At 46.3% G+C, this 13,670-nt stretch overlaps 1 protein-coding gene across 3 annotated transcripts in view; it reads right to left on the bottom strand.

Annotated features, from left to right (window-relative positions):
• SLC35C2 (solute carrier family 35 member C2) overlaps nt 1–13,670 on the bottom strand; it is an 805,952-nt gene that overhangs the window by 357,266 nt on the left and 435,016 nt on the right. For all 3 annotated transcript variants that reach the window (XM_069651204.1, XM_069651206.1, XM_069651205.1), the window contains 2 exons: nt 3,072–3,144; nt 1,736–1,904 (listed from right to left, as the gene is read on the bottom strand). In XM_069651204.1, the coding sequence (XP_069507305.1) occupies nt 1,736–1,904; nt 3,072–3,144 (242 nt within the window). The remainder of the gene's footprint in view (nt 1–1,735; nt 1,905–3,071; nt 3,145–13,670) is intronic.

The raw sequence follows: 13,670 nt of genomic DNA, 5'->3' as shown, positions 1-13,670 counted from the left end.
GGAGCTCACAGTGCCACGAAGCACAGAGAGGGTCATAATTGCAGGTGCCCACTCTTTTTGTAAAAATGTTTTCCAGTCAACCATTAATTCTTAAGAAAACAAACGTTATGCCGCACCTGGTTAAGTCGCTCTGTAGTTTTGGTAAGAAACGGGACAGGAACAATGTCCTCTCTGGGACCAATGAGAGACGTGGCATTGGATTAGAAGTGTCTGTCTGGTGAGGGAAATGCAAACACGCAAAAGTGGTTTCTTTTACAGATGCAAATAGATTTTTCTTTGAAATGGCAATAATGAAACATATTTTTGGAAATGTTAAATAGTTCTTCATGTCTTCACACCTTGAAATGGGCTGCGAAAGAAAGACATGGACTTTATATCTATAATATGTGCCCATCAGCCGCATCCCCTGTGTCCGAAAGGCCATTTAAAAAGAAAAGTTCTTTGTGAACAATATGTTGAAGCTGCAGTTTTGAGAATCGGTTTTCTTTGAATTGAACGGGATTCTGCAATAGAGGCCACACAGACGAAACTTGCCTTTTGTCGTTTTGGACTCGGTCATAAACTGAATCCAGGCTTTGTGTAGATATTTCCAGACCTAAGAGTAGAAGCACCTGTTCCTTTGCATGGGAAAATAGGTTAATTCCCTTTGTAAGATGGTTTAGCAAAGTTATGGGGATGGGGCGGTTTATAAAGGCTTGACGAAACCCTTCCACCTGAAATGTGAAAGTAGATTAATCCATTCTAGCCAAGTCACATGCCACAGAGCAACCAGGTATCACTAGTTCACGAGTAACATGGGCAATGCTTGTCGGTATGCAAATTAGTTCACATGCAAGCCTTTTGGCTCCAGAAAATAGTTTTCGTCGTATACGAGACTGCTATTTTATACATAGATGTTTCAACCCAAGACATACAGCTCTCAAGAATGCAGACAACTGCATACGTGTTCCTCCATAATGCGGGATAATCAGTGTAATATAGGCTGGCATCTTTGTGGAATCTTGTCTTGTGTTGAAAAAGCTACATATAGAATAGGCACTCCAGGCACAGAGCCAGTGTACGTCTGACAGAAGGAACAACCTTCGAACCCAGAAGCATGAACGTGGTGGAAGTAAAGGGTTGAAGAAAAAAGAACCTTGCCCTGCTCTACAATTCCCCTTTCCCGTCCACACGGATAAAGGGAGAGATGGGTGGCCATGGAAGCATGCATGAAGGTGGGACAAATGGGGAGTAGCCACAGCCACACATTTGCCCAGCCCTACTTTGTTTTTGTATGGAGGAAAGGGGATGGGACACCAGAAAGCATGTATTCCATTTCCCTTTCTTGTCACGAATACCCTTATGGTCTTGATGCATAATCATTCCAACCAACCCCCAGAATTACAGTAGAAACCATTTATCAACTGCAAAGCTACCATACAAGCGCTCAAAATAATGCACTTTATGAAACACTTTCACTCAGTTTTATACAACTTATTCTATCATCAATATTACATTATTCTTCCTCCGTAAACCTTTCTTTCCAAGTGTAAGAGCAGGACAGTCGCAAAACCTGGGGATAAAGGGGATGAAACGTTCATCTGGGAAACCTTCAATTGAAGTACAATGGATCCTGGACACCATTTTTTACAACTCTGCCTTCTGAATAACCTGGGTCGGGAACTGACACATCCCTCAAATAAAGGACGTTTATAAAGGATGTTTATAAAAGATGTTTTTTGACAGCTGTACTTACCAAGTTCTGCTTTCTGCATTAAGATCTGAGTTAGGGTCCATCGGATGCCTCCTAGAAAGGAAGCCAATAGCACCAGCACAAACCCTTCCACGTTGAACTGAGTGGACTCATAGGTAAACATGAACAGACCACCAGCAATGAGCAGGACAACAAGGATAAGAGCTGCCCGCTGTAGAGAAAATAAAAACATAACAGTATGAGGACATCTGTTTGGATGGATTGTCAGGCGTTGCCCCACCCTTAAACTGCAAAATACGCTCACATGAAACGATCAAGTGCAACCTAACGCAGGCCCTGATCAATTCTAAATCAAAAGTACAGACCTTCCATGGAGCCCAGCCATGACAGTGTGGAGAGTAGGAGCTGGAGACCAAAGAGTGGATACAAGAGTTTGTTTGGAGAAGGTGGAGCAGGAGATTAAGACTCAGGCTGGGCAATACTGGGACCTGGGAGCTGGAGGAGAGACTAAGGAAACCGGACCAAGTAAAGGAAGCTGGAGCAAGAGGCAAGGAAGAGGAAAGTGGAAGCCAAAAACAGTGATAGTATTGTTAAAGTAGATGCAGAGGGGTGGAAGGTGCCCAGAGAGGTGGGGTGAGGAACAGCCATTATAAAGATGTGCTCACAAAGCTTTTCATGGTAAACTACATTTTTTCCTTAGGTAGTGCCCCTATAAACTGGACAGAAGTAACATTATCAATCACTCTTTATTATAAGTAATTTGAGATACAATAACAAAAACATTTGCATAATAAACTAGATCCAAATTTAGGAATGCTTTATCATCTACATGAAAATCAAATAAAATTGTCTAACTTAAGTTGACACAAAGTACACAAAATACAATACCATCAAATCACCACCAACTCCTTGATTATCACATTCTTGAAGGATACATGATCACCGTTTCTAGGCCCTACATGCATACTCAGAAGCTGCGTACACCACCTTTGATTGACAGTTGACTTGTGAAAGGCCACAGAATCAATCAGGGTGCATACACCAGAGGCAGGGGGCCTGGGGGGCTGGATCATCTAGTGTACCGTGAGGTGTGAGTTCAGGGGACAGTAAAACAAAAATGGAACTCTTGTTTTTACTTCATTGGTGCCACATGCACATTGACAAATCGTCCAGCCCTTTATTCATCCACCTACCCACCAGCACAGAGAGACATAAATGGTCACAACAAAAGAATGTGTATAGCAGCCTAGACGGCTGGTTTCCCATAATAGTTAAGTGCTATACAAGCACCCTCCTCAGTCAATAGAACTATTTCGGGGCAGTCAAATTCCATAAAAACACAAACTAAAAAGACGTACATGATACATAAAGAACTCACCAGCTCCTCCAATTTAAACACTAAGGAGAAAAAAAGAATGAAGAGCACGGCTGATGACTTGGTCATTGTGTACCTAGTTAAGGAATAAGAGAAAATAAGTCAGGGGAACTGTAGGCAAAGCAACTGGGGAGATGGACAGGAAAGAGGGGTGTTGTAAGACAAAGTAAGCACAAACACAAAACAACAAATGTATGGGTGCTAAGGTAATGTAATCAACAGATACTCAAAAACCTCTTTAAAACCTAGTTCTGGGCAGTGATTTCCTGGATATCTTTTTCATTTAATAAGTACATAGCCCAGTGCCCACACCTATATGGATCCAACCTTTGCATTTCTTTTCTGTATATATACTTTATTTCAGAGTTAACCATCAAAGAGAACATACAAATACAATCAGGTTAAAATAACAATTATACATACAAATAGTGTTAAAAACACAAAATGCGCGTGGGATGAAATCTAATGCAACAATCAAATTACAGCAATGCATTTACAACAAGGAGAATCGATCAGAAGAGCATTAAAGTGCATATATATGGGATACATTACTCACCATAATCGTATTTCTGATGCTTGTATCTGCTTAGATCAAATGCGATGCATAGGCCGACACCTAGTGGAAGCTGCAGAGTATTGCAGTTGTTGTTTTCGAAACTTGAAAAGGGATGTCGACAGGGTGTGCCAATAATACTATCCCTAGTGTGATGTCTACTGTACCCATGTTGCCTCATGCATCAAGGTCCCTCAGATTGTTTTGTTTCTGAGGTGAGGTTGCATGAAGTATAGCATGAGTACAGGTGTAGTAAAGCAGATTATTTATCAGATAAAGCCCAGAAAACTTCTATGCACCTTCTACTCCAAGGGGAGGAAGGGTGGGCGCATGTGAATCTAAGCCGATACAAGCATCAGACATACGATTACAGTGAGTAATGTATCCCTTATGAGGCTTGTGGAATCTGCTTAGATCACATGCTATGCATAGATTGGCGAGCAGTGTTTGGAGGAGGTGGTGGGTTGTGAGAAGGGATCATGGCAAATAGGCGTTTTAGCACTGCTTGTCCCACCTGAGAATCTACTTTAGAGTGTCAATGCAGTAGTGCTGAGTGAAGATATGTACTGAGCTCCATGTAGCTGTTTTGCAAATGGCATCCAGCGGGACGTTTACGATAAATGCCAGAGTCGCTCCTGTACCTCTAGTGGAGTGAGCTCTTGGTGTAAAGGGCAGTGTTTTGCTTGATAGAGAGTAGCAGAGTTGTATGCATCTAACTTTCCATCCGGAGTTTGTGTTTTTGGAAATGCAGTCTCCTTCTCTGCCTGGTGAAACAGAGACAAACAGTTGGTCTGTTTTTCGTAGCGGTCTGGTCTTGTCTACAGAGTAGAGGACCGCCCTCCTTACAGCCAACGTATGGAGTTTTTTCTCAGCTGAGCTAGTTGGGTTTTGAAAGAAAGCCGGTAGCTGGATGGATTTATTGACATGGAACTTAGGTGAAAACCTAGGGTGTGTTCATAGTACCAATTTTCCTTTGTGGATCACAAAGAAAGGGTTCTGCAATGACAAAGCTTGCAGTTCACGGACTCTCCTTTTGGAGGTGATAGCCACCAAGGAAGCCATTTTATACGTGAGGTGTTTAAGGCTGGATGTATGCATAGGTTCAAAGGGGGTCCCATGAGTTTTTCAAGTGATACATTGAGATCCCAGCATGGAGACAGGTTTGAAATAGGAGATTGGAGTCTCTTTACCCCTTCCATGAATGCCTTAAAGACAGGGATTTTCCACCATGACCCCTTACTCCGAAAGGTTGTGTATGCGGATAGAGCCGCTAGGTGAACCTTTATTGAGTGAAATACTAATCCTGAGTCCAGTAAGTGAAGCATGTAATGAAGAATGTGTGATGGAGTACATTCTGTTGGGTTTATTTGTTTTGACTGGCACCAAATAAATCTTCTCCACTTTTCAAAATAACAGTGTCTGGTGTTTGGAGTTTGGTCTGCGTGCCTCTTTGAAGATCTCCATACACCGTTGAGGTAGATTTAGATGTCCAAACTCCATGACTTCAGGAGCCAGGCTGCCAAGTTCATAGAGTGAGGTTGAGGGTGTAATGTCTCCCCGTGCTGGGAGAGCAGGTTGAACGGGCACGGGAGCTTGATCGGGTCCCACATCGTCCGTTTGCGCAGATGTGGATACCAAGGTTGTCTCGCCCACATAGGAGCAAGTAGGATTAATGTCATTTGTTCCTTGTGAATCTTGTTCACAACTTTGCTCATTAGTGGTGTTGGGGGGATAAAGCGTAGGCAAATTTCCCTGACCAACTCAACCACAAGGCGTTCCCCTTAGAGCCGGGTTGGGGAAACCTGGACGCGAAGTCTGGGCATTATTTGTCTTCTCTTGTGGCAAACACGTCTATTGAGGGGTAGCCCCCACTGTGTAAAAATGTGATCTACAACATTTCTGTCTAGTTCCTAATCATGCTCTCCTGGTAGTGGGTCTCTGCTTAGAGAGTCCGCTAGAGTGTTGAGTTCCCCTGCAACATGTTGGGAAGTTACGAATATTCCCCGTTTGAGTGCCCATTTCCATATTTTCTGTGCTAGTCTGTTCAGATTTGGAGAATGTGGCCCCCTGCTTGTTTATATAGTACATTGCAGTGGTGCTGTCAGTGAGAATGTGTACTGATTGATTTGTCAGATGTGCTTTGAAGGCTTGAAGCGCTTTGAGTACTGCTAGAGGTTCCAGCAGGTTTATGTGGTTTTGGGCCGTGGCTTGGGTCCACATACCATGCGCTGTGAGATGTAGGTGATGCCCCCCCCCCACCTGGTGAGGGATGCGTCTGTTGTAACAAATGCTTGCACCGCCTGGTCGCAGAAGGGTTTTCCCTTCAACAGGTTCTCCTTTGTCCACAAGCATAGAGCTTGTTCTAGTGTTGGCGAAACGACCACTAGATCGTCCCACTGACTGGCTGCCTGAGACCATTGTTTCACCTACCACTCTCGCATCTGGTGCATGCGCAATCGTGCACGTGGGACCAGGTAAATAAATGATGCCATCATTCCGAGCAAAGGCATTGCTTTGCGTACGGTTATCTGGTGACCGGCTAGGTACTGGAGGTATTTGCACCAGTATGTTTTCTACTCTTTCCTTTGATGGAAAGACTAAACCTTCCTCTGTGCTCCTAAGAAATGTTTCATCTTATTTGGTATAAGGCTTGACTTTTTTCGAATTTTCTGAGTATTTGCAACTGAACAGTGTCCACATTTGTAGTTACCTTTGAGTTCTGGCATGTTCTAAAGTTGCGGCAAGCCTTTTTGTTCTTGTGTCGTTTGAAAGTGTGAAAGACAGCACATTTTTAAAGGTTTTGTGCTCTTCGATATGTTATACTGGAACGGTTGTCCAGGTATGGTCTGAGGTCTTCATCTGTGGTTAGAATGGGCCAATGCTTAAAAAGAATTTTGCGTAAAGTAGATGCCTCCGAGTTGTAGGTTGTAATGAATCTAATATCTTGTGATGATGATGATGTTGTTGCAGGTTGTTTTGTAGTAATTCGTTCCTAAATCTATGAAGTGTTTTCTGGTATGCCTTTTTTAGGCTGGAGTTTTTGTAGCCTCTGTCAAAGTTAGTAAGAGTAACTAGCTCTAATTTTTGTTAATAAAATTGCGATATGCCAGAAGGAACATTGCTTTCAGCGTCCGACCACGATGGCAGAAAAAAACAATCTGAGGGACCTAGATGCGTGAAGCACTTTGGGTACAGTAGGTGTCACACCAGGGATAGTATTACTGGCACACCCTGTCAACGCCCCTTTTCGAGGTGCGAAAACAACACCTGTAATACTCCGCAGATTCCACTAGATGTCGGCCTATGCATAGCATGTGATCTAAGCAGATTCCACAAGCCTCAGAAATATATGGGATACATTACTCACCGTAATCGTATTTCTGATGCTTGTATCTGCTTAGATTCACATGCTGTGCATAGGCCGACATCTAGTGGAAGCTGCGGAGTATTACAGTTTGTTTTTCGAAACTCGAAAATGGGCGTCGACACAGGCGTGCCAGTAATACTATCCCTAGTGTGACGTCCACTGTACCCAAGATCCCTCACGCGTCTAGGATCCTCAGATTGTATTTTTTCTGACATGAGGAAGCATGAGGAGTAGCGTGAGTACAGATAATCCAAGCAGATAGACAGAAAGGTAAGACTACAAGCAATCATGCGCCTTCTCTCGGAGGGGAGGAAGGGTGGGTCGCATGTGAATCTAAGCAGATACAAGCATCAGAAATACGATTACGGTGAGTAATGTATCCCTTCTGAGGCTTGTGGAATCTGCTTAGATCACATGCTGTGCATAGATTAGCGAGCAGTACCAGAAGAAGGAGGTGGGATGTGAGAAGGGTCATGAGCAAACGGGTGTCTTAGAACCGCTTGTCCCACTTGTGTATCTGTCTTGGAATGAGTGTCAATGCAGTAATGCTGAGTAAAAGTGTGAATAGAGCTCCAAGTAGCTGCTTTGCAAATGGTGTCGAGGGGAACATTTGCAATGAAAGCCAGAGTGGCCCCAATGCCTCTAGTAGAGTGGGCCCTTGGCGTAAAAGGCAGTGTTTTTCCAGAAAGAGAGTAACACAGCTGTATACAGTTGATAATCCACTTCGAGATAGCGCCTTTAGAGACGCGATCTCCCTCTCTGCCTGTAGCTACGGAGACAAACAGTTGATCTGTTTTCCTTAGCGGTCTGGTTTTATTTACATAGTAGAGGACCGCCCTACGCACATCTAGGGTGTGTAGTTTCACCTCAGCCGAGCTTTGCGGGTCCTGGAAGAAAGCCGGAAGCTCGATGGACTGGTTTACATGGAACTTTGATATAAATTTAGGTGAGAACCTAGGGTGTGTGCGCAAAACCAGTTTGTCCTTGTGGATAGTAAAGAAAGGATCCTGCACTGACAGAGCCTGAATTTCACTGACCCTTCTTATAGAGGTAATGGCTACTAAGAAGGCCGTTTTATAAGTCAGGTGTTTGAGACTACTTTTATGCATGGGTTCGAACGGGGGGCCCATGAGCTTAGCTAGCACCACATTAAGGTCCCATCCTGGCGGTGGGTTTGAAATAGGAGGGTGAAGTCTCTTTACTCCTTCCATGAAGGCTTTAACTACTGGTACCTTCCACCACGACACCTTGTTATGGGATGTGGTGTAAGCCGAGAGGGCTGCCAGGTGTACTTTCAGAGAGTTAAAAACCAATCCTGCATCCAGCAGGTGGAGCATGTATGTCACGACGTTGGGAGTGCAATCAACAGGGTTGATTTGTTTATTCTGGCACCAAATAACAAATCTTTTCCACTTGTCAAAGTAACAGTGCCTTGTGTTTGGTTTCCTGGATTCTTTTAGGATGTCCATACACCTCTGTGGTAGATTGAGATGTCCAAACTCTATGACTTCAGGAGCCATGCTGCCAGGTTCATTGAGTTGGGTTGCTGGTGCACTGTTTGACCTTGTTGCTGGGACAGAAGGTTGTACCAGGCTGGAAGTTTGATGGGCTCGCACACCGCCATTCTGCGTAGGTGTGGAAACCATGGTTGTCTCGCCCACATGGGAGCAACTAGGATGAGCGTCATCGATTCCTTGTTCATCTTGTACACCACCCTCCTGATGAGAGGAGTTGGTGGAAAAGCGTACGCAAACATCCCTGACCAGTTCATCCACAGGGCGTTCCCTTGGGAGTCTGGCTGGGGGAACCTGGATGCAAATCCTGGGCATTGTTTGTTTTCGCTTGTGGCGAATAAGTCTATAGTGGGGAAACCCCACTGAGAGAAGAGATCTTCTACGATCTCTCTGTGAAGGACCCATTCGTGTTCTTCTGGGAGGGAGTCTCTTCTTAGAGCATCCGCTAGGGAATTGAGCTCCCCTGGAACATGTTGCGATGACAGGAAGATGTTCCGTCTGAGTGCCCATATCCAGATTTTCTGGGCAAGCTTGGACAGATTTGGCGAACGAGTCCCTCCTTGCTTGTTCAGATAGAACATGGCTGTCGTGCTGTCCGTCCGGATCTGCACCGACAGGTTTAGTAGATGGGGCTCGAACGCCCGAAGCGCTCGGAATACTGCCAGAAGCTCTAGGAGGTTGATGTGGTTCTTGGCTACTGAGTGAAACCAGAGACCCTGAGCTGTGTGGTGGAGATGGTGAGCTCCCCACCCAGTCAGGCATGCATCTGTAGTCACCACTGCCTGTATTTCGGGATCGTAAAAGGGTTTTCCCCTTGCGAGATTCTCTCTTGTCCACCAGTGTAGGCTCTGTACAAGTGTTGGCGAAACGACCACTAGATCGTCCCACTGACCACTTGCCTGAGACCACTGTTTCGCCAACCATTCCTGCATGGGACGCATGCGCAGTCGCGCGTGGGGGACCAGGTAAATGCATGACGCCATCATGCCCAGTAACCGCATTGCTTTGCGTACCGTTATTTGTTGACCGGACTGATAATGTGGAATTTGCAGTAGTATATTCCGAATTCTCTCTTCCGAAGGGAAGGTCAACCCTTCCTGAGTATCTAGAATTGCTCCTAGAAACTGTTTTGAGGTGCTTGACACCAGGCTTGACTTCTTCTGGTTGATTGAGAAGCCTAATTCGTGGAGGAGGTCGATAGTCCTTTGAATGTTTGTCCTGCAAATTCCCGGGGTTTCCCCCGTTATGAGCCAGTCGTCCAGATAAGGGTACACTGGGATTGTCTCCCTGCGTAGGTGTGCCGCTGCCACCGCCAGTACCTTGGTAAATACCCTTGGTGCTGAAGCTATCCCGAAGGGCAGTACCTTGAATTGGTAGTGGCGACTGTCCACCTTGAAGCGCAAGTACTTTCTGTGCGCCGGGAGCATGGAAATATGAAAATAAGCATCTTTCATATCCAAGGTTGCCATGTAATCCCCCTTTTTTAGGAGGGGGATTACCTCTTGTAGCGTGGTCATACGGAATTTTTGGGGCTTGACATACTTGTTGGCAGGCCGTAGGTCCAATACTGGGCGCATTGTTAAATCTTTCTTTGGCACAAGGAAGTAAGTTGAATAGATACCCTTGTTTACCTGGTGTCCTGGGACGAGTTCTATCGCGTCCTTTTCTAGCAGAATGGCGATCTCCTCGAGAAGGATTTTCTGATGTTCTAGGGAGTGTACTTTTTGTCGTGGAGGATGGTTCCGGGGACGCTGCAGTAATTCTATACAATATCCTGTGGACACTGTTGACAGCACCCATCTGTCTGAGGTGATCCCTTCCCAAGCCTGGGTGAAGTTGGAAATGCGTCCCCCTACTGGGGTTGCGTGAGAAGGGACCCTGAACTGAGCGTCACTGCTTTGGTGGAGGCGTGCCACCTCCCTTGTTGAGGCTGCCTCTCCCACGACCTCTTTTGTTACCCCTGCCGTAACTTTGGGTAGACTGCTGGCTGTTGTTCCACTGTGTACCCTGTTCCTGGGCATAGTTGCCTCTGTGAATTTTGGCCGCGTGGGCGACGAAAATTACTGTTCCCCCTCTGGTTAGGGGGTTTGTTGGTTAGTTGGCCAAGGGATTTAAGTGTTTCGTATTCGTCCTTGGCGTTTTTCAGTGCGTCTTCGACCGCTTTCCCAAACAATAGATCGGGTTCCACCGGCTTGTCTATTAATGAAGCCTGAGTTTCTGTTTTGAACCATGACTGCCGTAACCACGCATGTCTCTTGATAACAGTACCTTCTGCTATCAATCTCCCTGCGTTGTCCGCGGCGTCGAAAGTTGCTTTCAATATGCAACCAGACACGGCTCTCCCTTCTGCCGAGATCCGAGCCAATTGGCCCTTTAACGGTTCAGGAGCAGAGGCTATGAGTGCCGCGACCTCTTCCCATTGATGGCAGTTGTAGCTGGCCAACAGGGTGGTGGAGTTAGCAATCCTTGCTTGGTAGGCGGACGTTGAGGCTACCTTCCTGCCAAACCCGTAAAGTTTCTTGCTCTCCTTGTCGGGAGGAGCTTCTGACGAAGATAAGGGTGTTCCAGCCCTCTTCCGAGTGTTGGTAACAACTAGGGAGTCTGGCTTAAGATGTCCTCTTATATAGAGAGGGTCAGACTGGGCTGCCCGGAAAAGTTTTTCGACCCTGGGGTTGACTGCTCTGGTGAGGTTTGGGTTCACCAGGGACGGATCTATTCTACGTTGGATAGATTTAAGGATAGGGATGGTCTGAGCGACCGGCCTCCTCTCTCCCACCAACTCTTCTGCGAAGTCCCTTTCCTCCTGTACACCGTGGGTGTCGATGTGAAAATGTTCTGCCGCGCGAGCGAGAACCTCATTAAGGAGGGGCTGGTTATCGACTGGCGAGTCGGTAACTGGGGCTTCGTTCTCTACCGGGGAATCTACTCTGTAAATTTCCTGCTCATCTTCTCCCTCCTCCTGGTCCTCATCATCCGCATAGTATTCCGTCCCGGTTTGTTCCTCCATAATTCCAAACTCCTGGTCCCCCTCAGGGAAAGGCTCTCCTTGGTACCTGGGGTGTGGAGTAGAGTATGGAGTAGAGTAAGGCTGTACCTCGAAGGGTTCAGGTCTTTCGAACCGGGCCCTTTTACTTAGGGGAATGGGATCAGTGGAACCTGAGGGTGTGGCCCCCTGAGGGTCATACGAGAGGAAATGCTCTGGATTCTTGTCGTAAAAATCAGCCAAGGAAGACATCCTTGACATGACCCTGTCTATGTCTTCGCTGGACCATTCTTTGGAACAGGGGATGACTTTAGTAGGCAATTTAGGGGACTTATCAAGGGTACCCTTGCTGGAAGTTGATCTCTCAGTAGACTTGTATTTGTTTGTCTGTTTAGGGGGGGAAGGATGGTGTTACAGGAGTGGAAGAATGTGCTTTCCGCTGTTTCCCCCCCTCCCCGTGCGTGGAAAAATGTTTTCCCTGTCCCTTGGAGGCCCCGGGGACTTTCGACGCCTGGCGTCGAGGATCGGGAGAGGTATCTGTGTCTTTCGAGCGTGGGGCCTCGCTGGTGTTAACTGTGGGCTCCGTCTTTTGGAGCGCGGCCTGGGGGTGGAAGTCGTCTTCGTCCTCCGACGATCGAACTTCCATTAGTCTAGGGAGCGAGGCACTCTTGGCAAGAGTGGATGATTGCCTTGCGTCATGAGGCGATCTCGATCGAGAGCGCCTAGAGGACACCGAGTCGGACCGTTCTATCTGTGCCTCTTTCCGAGAAGTCGTCGAGGTTCGGTTGGACTTTGTGTGCTTAGTGTGTGTAGGGTGTGTAGCGCTTGCGTCGCCGGGGGTCTTCCCCATAGCCGCCCTGCCGGACGACCTTCCGAGGTCGGGGACCTGCGCTCGGCTGTCTTACGACGCCGTAATGCCCTCGCCGTCCGAAAGTACGGCGTCGCTGCCATCGCTGAAGGCGCCCTCCGCTGCCATGGCCGCCTGCCTGGCGTGGTGGGCCCAACGCTTTGTCGAACGGTCCTTAAGTGTCTTAGGTTTAAACCTACTACACGCTCTGCAGTTCGCTTCGGGGTGGTCCCTCGGCAAGCAGAGGTTGCACGTGGCGTGCCTGTCGACCCAAGGGTATTTGCGGTTGCACTTGGGGCAGAATTGGAAAGGGGTACCCCTCCATACGCACCTTGAGGCAGCGGGCTGATAAGTGTAGGAAATATATAGGTGTATGTATATACCAAGAGTGAAGAGTATGTACCACCCCCCACTCTCCCTACTTGCAGGGCCGAGGCCAGCGGCCTACTAGGCCCGGGCCGAGGCCAGCGGCCTTCCGAGGCCCAGATCCGTCGTGCAGCAGCCGACGGTCGATGTCTTCTCCAGCCGTCGTCGAGGGTCGACGTTGGTGTGGGGAAGGATGTCAATAAAGAATAATAAATTTCAATTATTAGCAAAAGTATGGCTAAGGCCAGGGGACTCCGCAAGATGCTTCCGACCAGTATGGCGGAAAAAAACAATCTGAGGATCCTAGACGCGTGAGGGATCTTGGGTACAGTGGACGTCACACTAGGGATAGTATTACTGGCACGCCTGTGTCGACGCCCGTTTTCGAGTTTCGAAAAACAAACTGTAATACTCCGCAGCTTCCACTAGATGTCGGCCTATGCACAGCATGTGATCTAAGCAGATTCCACAAGCCTCAGAAATATATATATATATATATATATATATATATATATATATATATATATATATATATATATATATATATATATATATATATGTTATTCATGCTTAATAAAACTTAAAACTGATAATGGATAAAGATTAGCAGAATTGTTCTAATATATTTAGTATAAACAAACAATTAGATGAGTAATGCAAATAATATACAGGTGTGCTCAAATTCATTTATTTACTACCTATCCTACAAGAAAGCCTAAATCTACAATCTTCATTTAATTTATGTAACAAAAGTGCAATTTAATCGACCATGGTCGATTTAAGGTGTAATAGAATAATGACCAGACATACAACTTCATTAAATATCTTTTGCCATACATTTGATCCTATTAATTCATGCATGATGTAAATATGATGATATAGCGAGAATCATCACAAGAATATTAGTACTTTGCAGTACACCACAGAAGCCAATCGGTTACGTATTCCGGCTTCGACAAGTCTGGATTTTGA

Source organism: Ambystoma mexicanum, chromosome 3p (genome assembly GCF_040938575.1).
Source record: "Ambystoma mexicanum isolate Mex_15411 chromosome 3p, UKY_AmexF1_1, whole genome shotgun sequence".
NCBI classification, from domain to species: domain Eukaryota; kingdom Metazoa; phylum Chordata; class Amphibia; order Caudata; family Ambystomatidae; genus Ambystoma; species Ambystoma mexicanum.
Note: the sequence above shows the minus strand (reverse complement) of the source record. Positions and strands in the feature narration are given on the sequence as shown.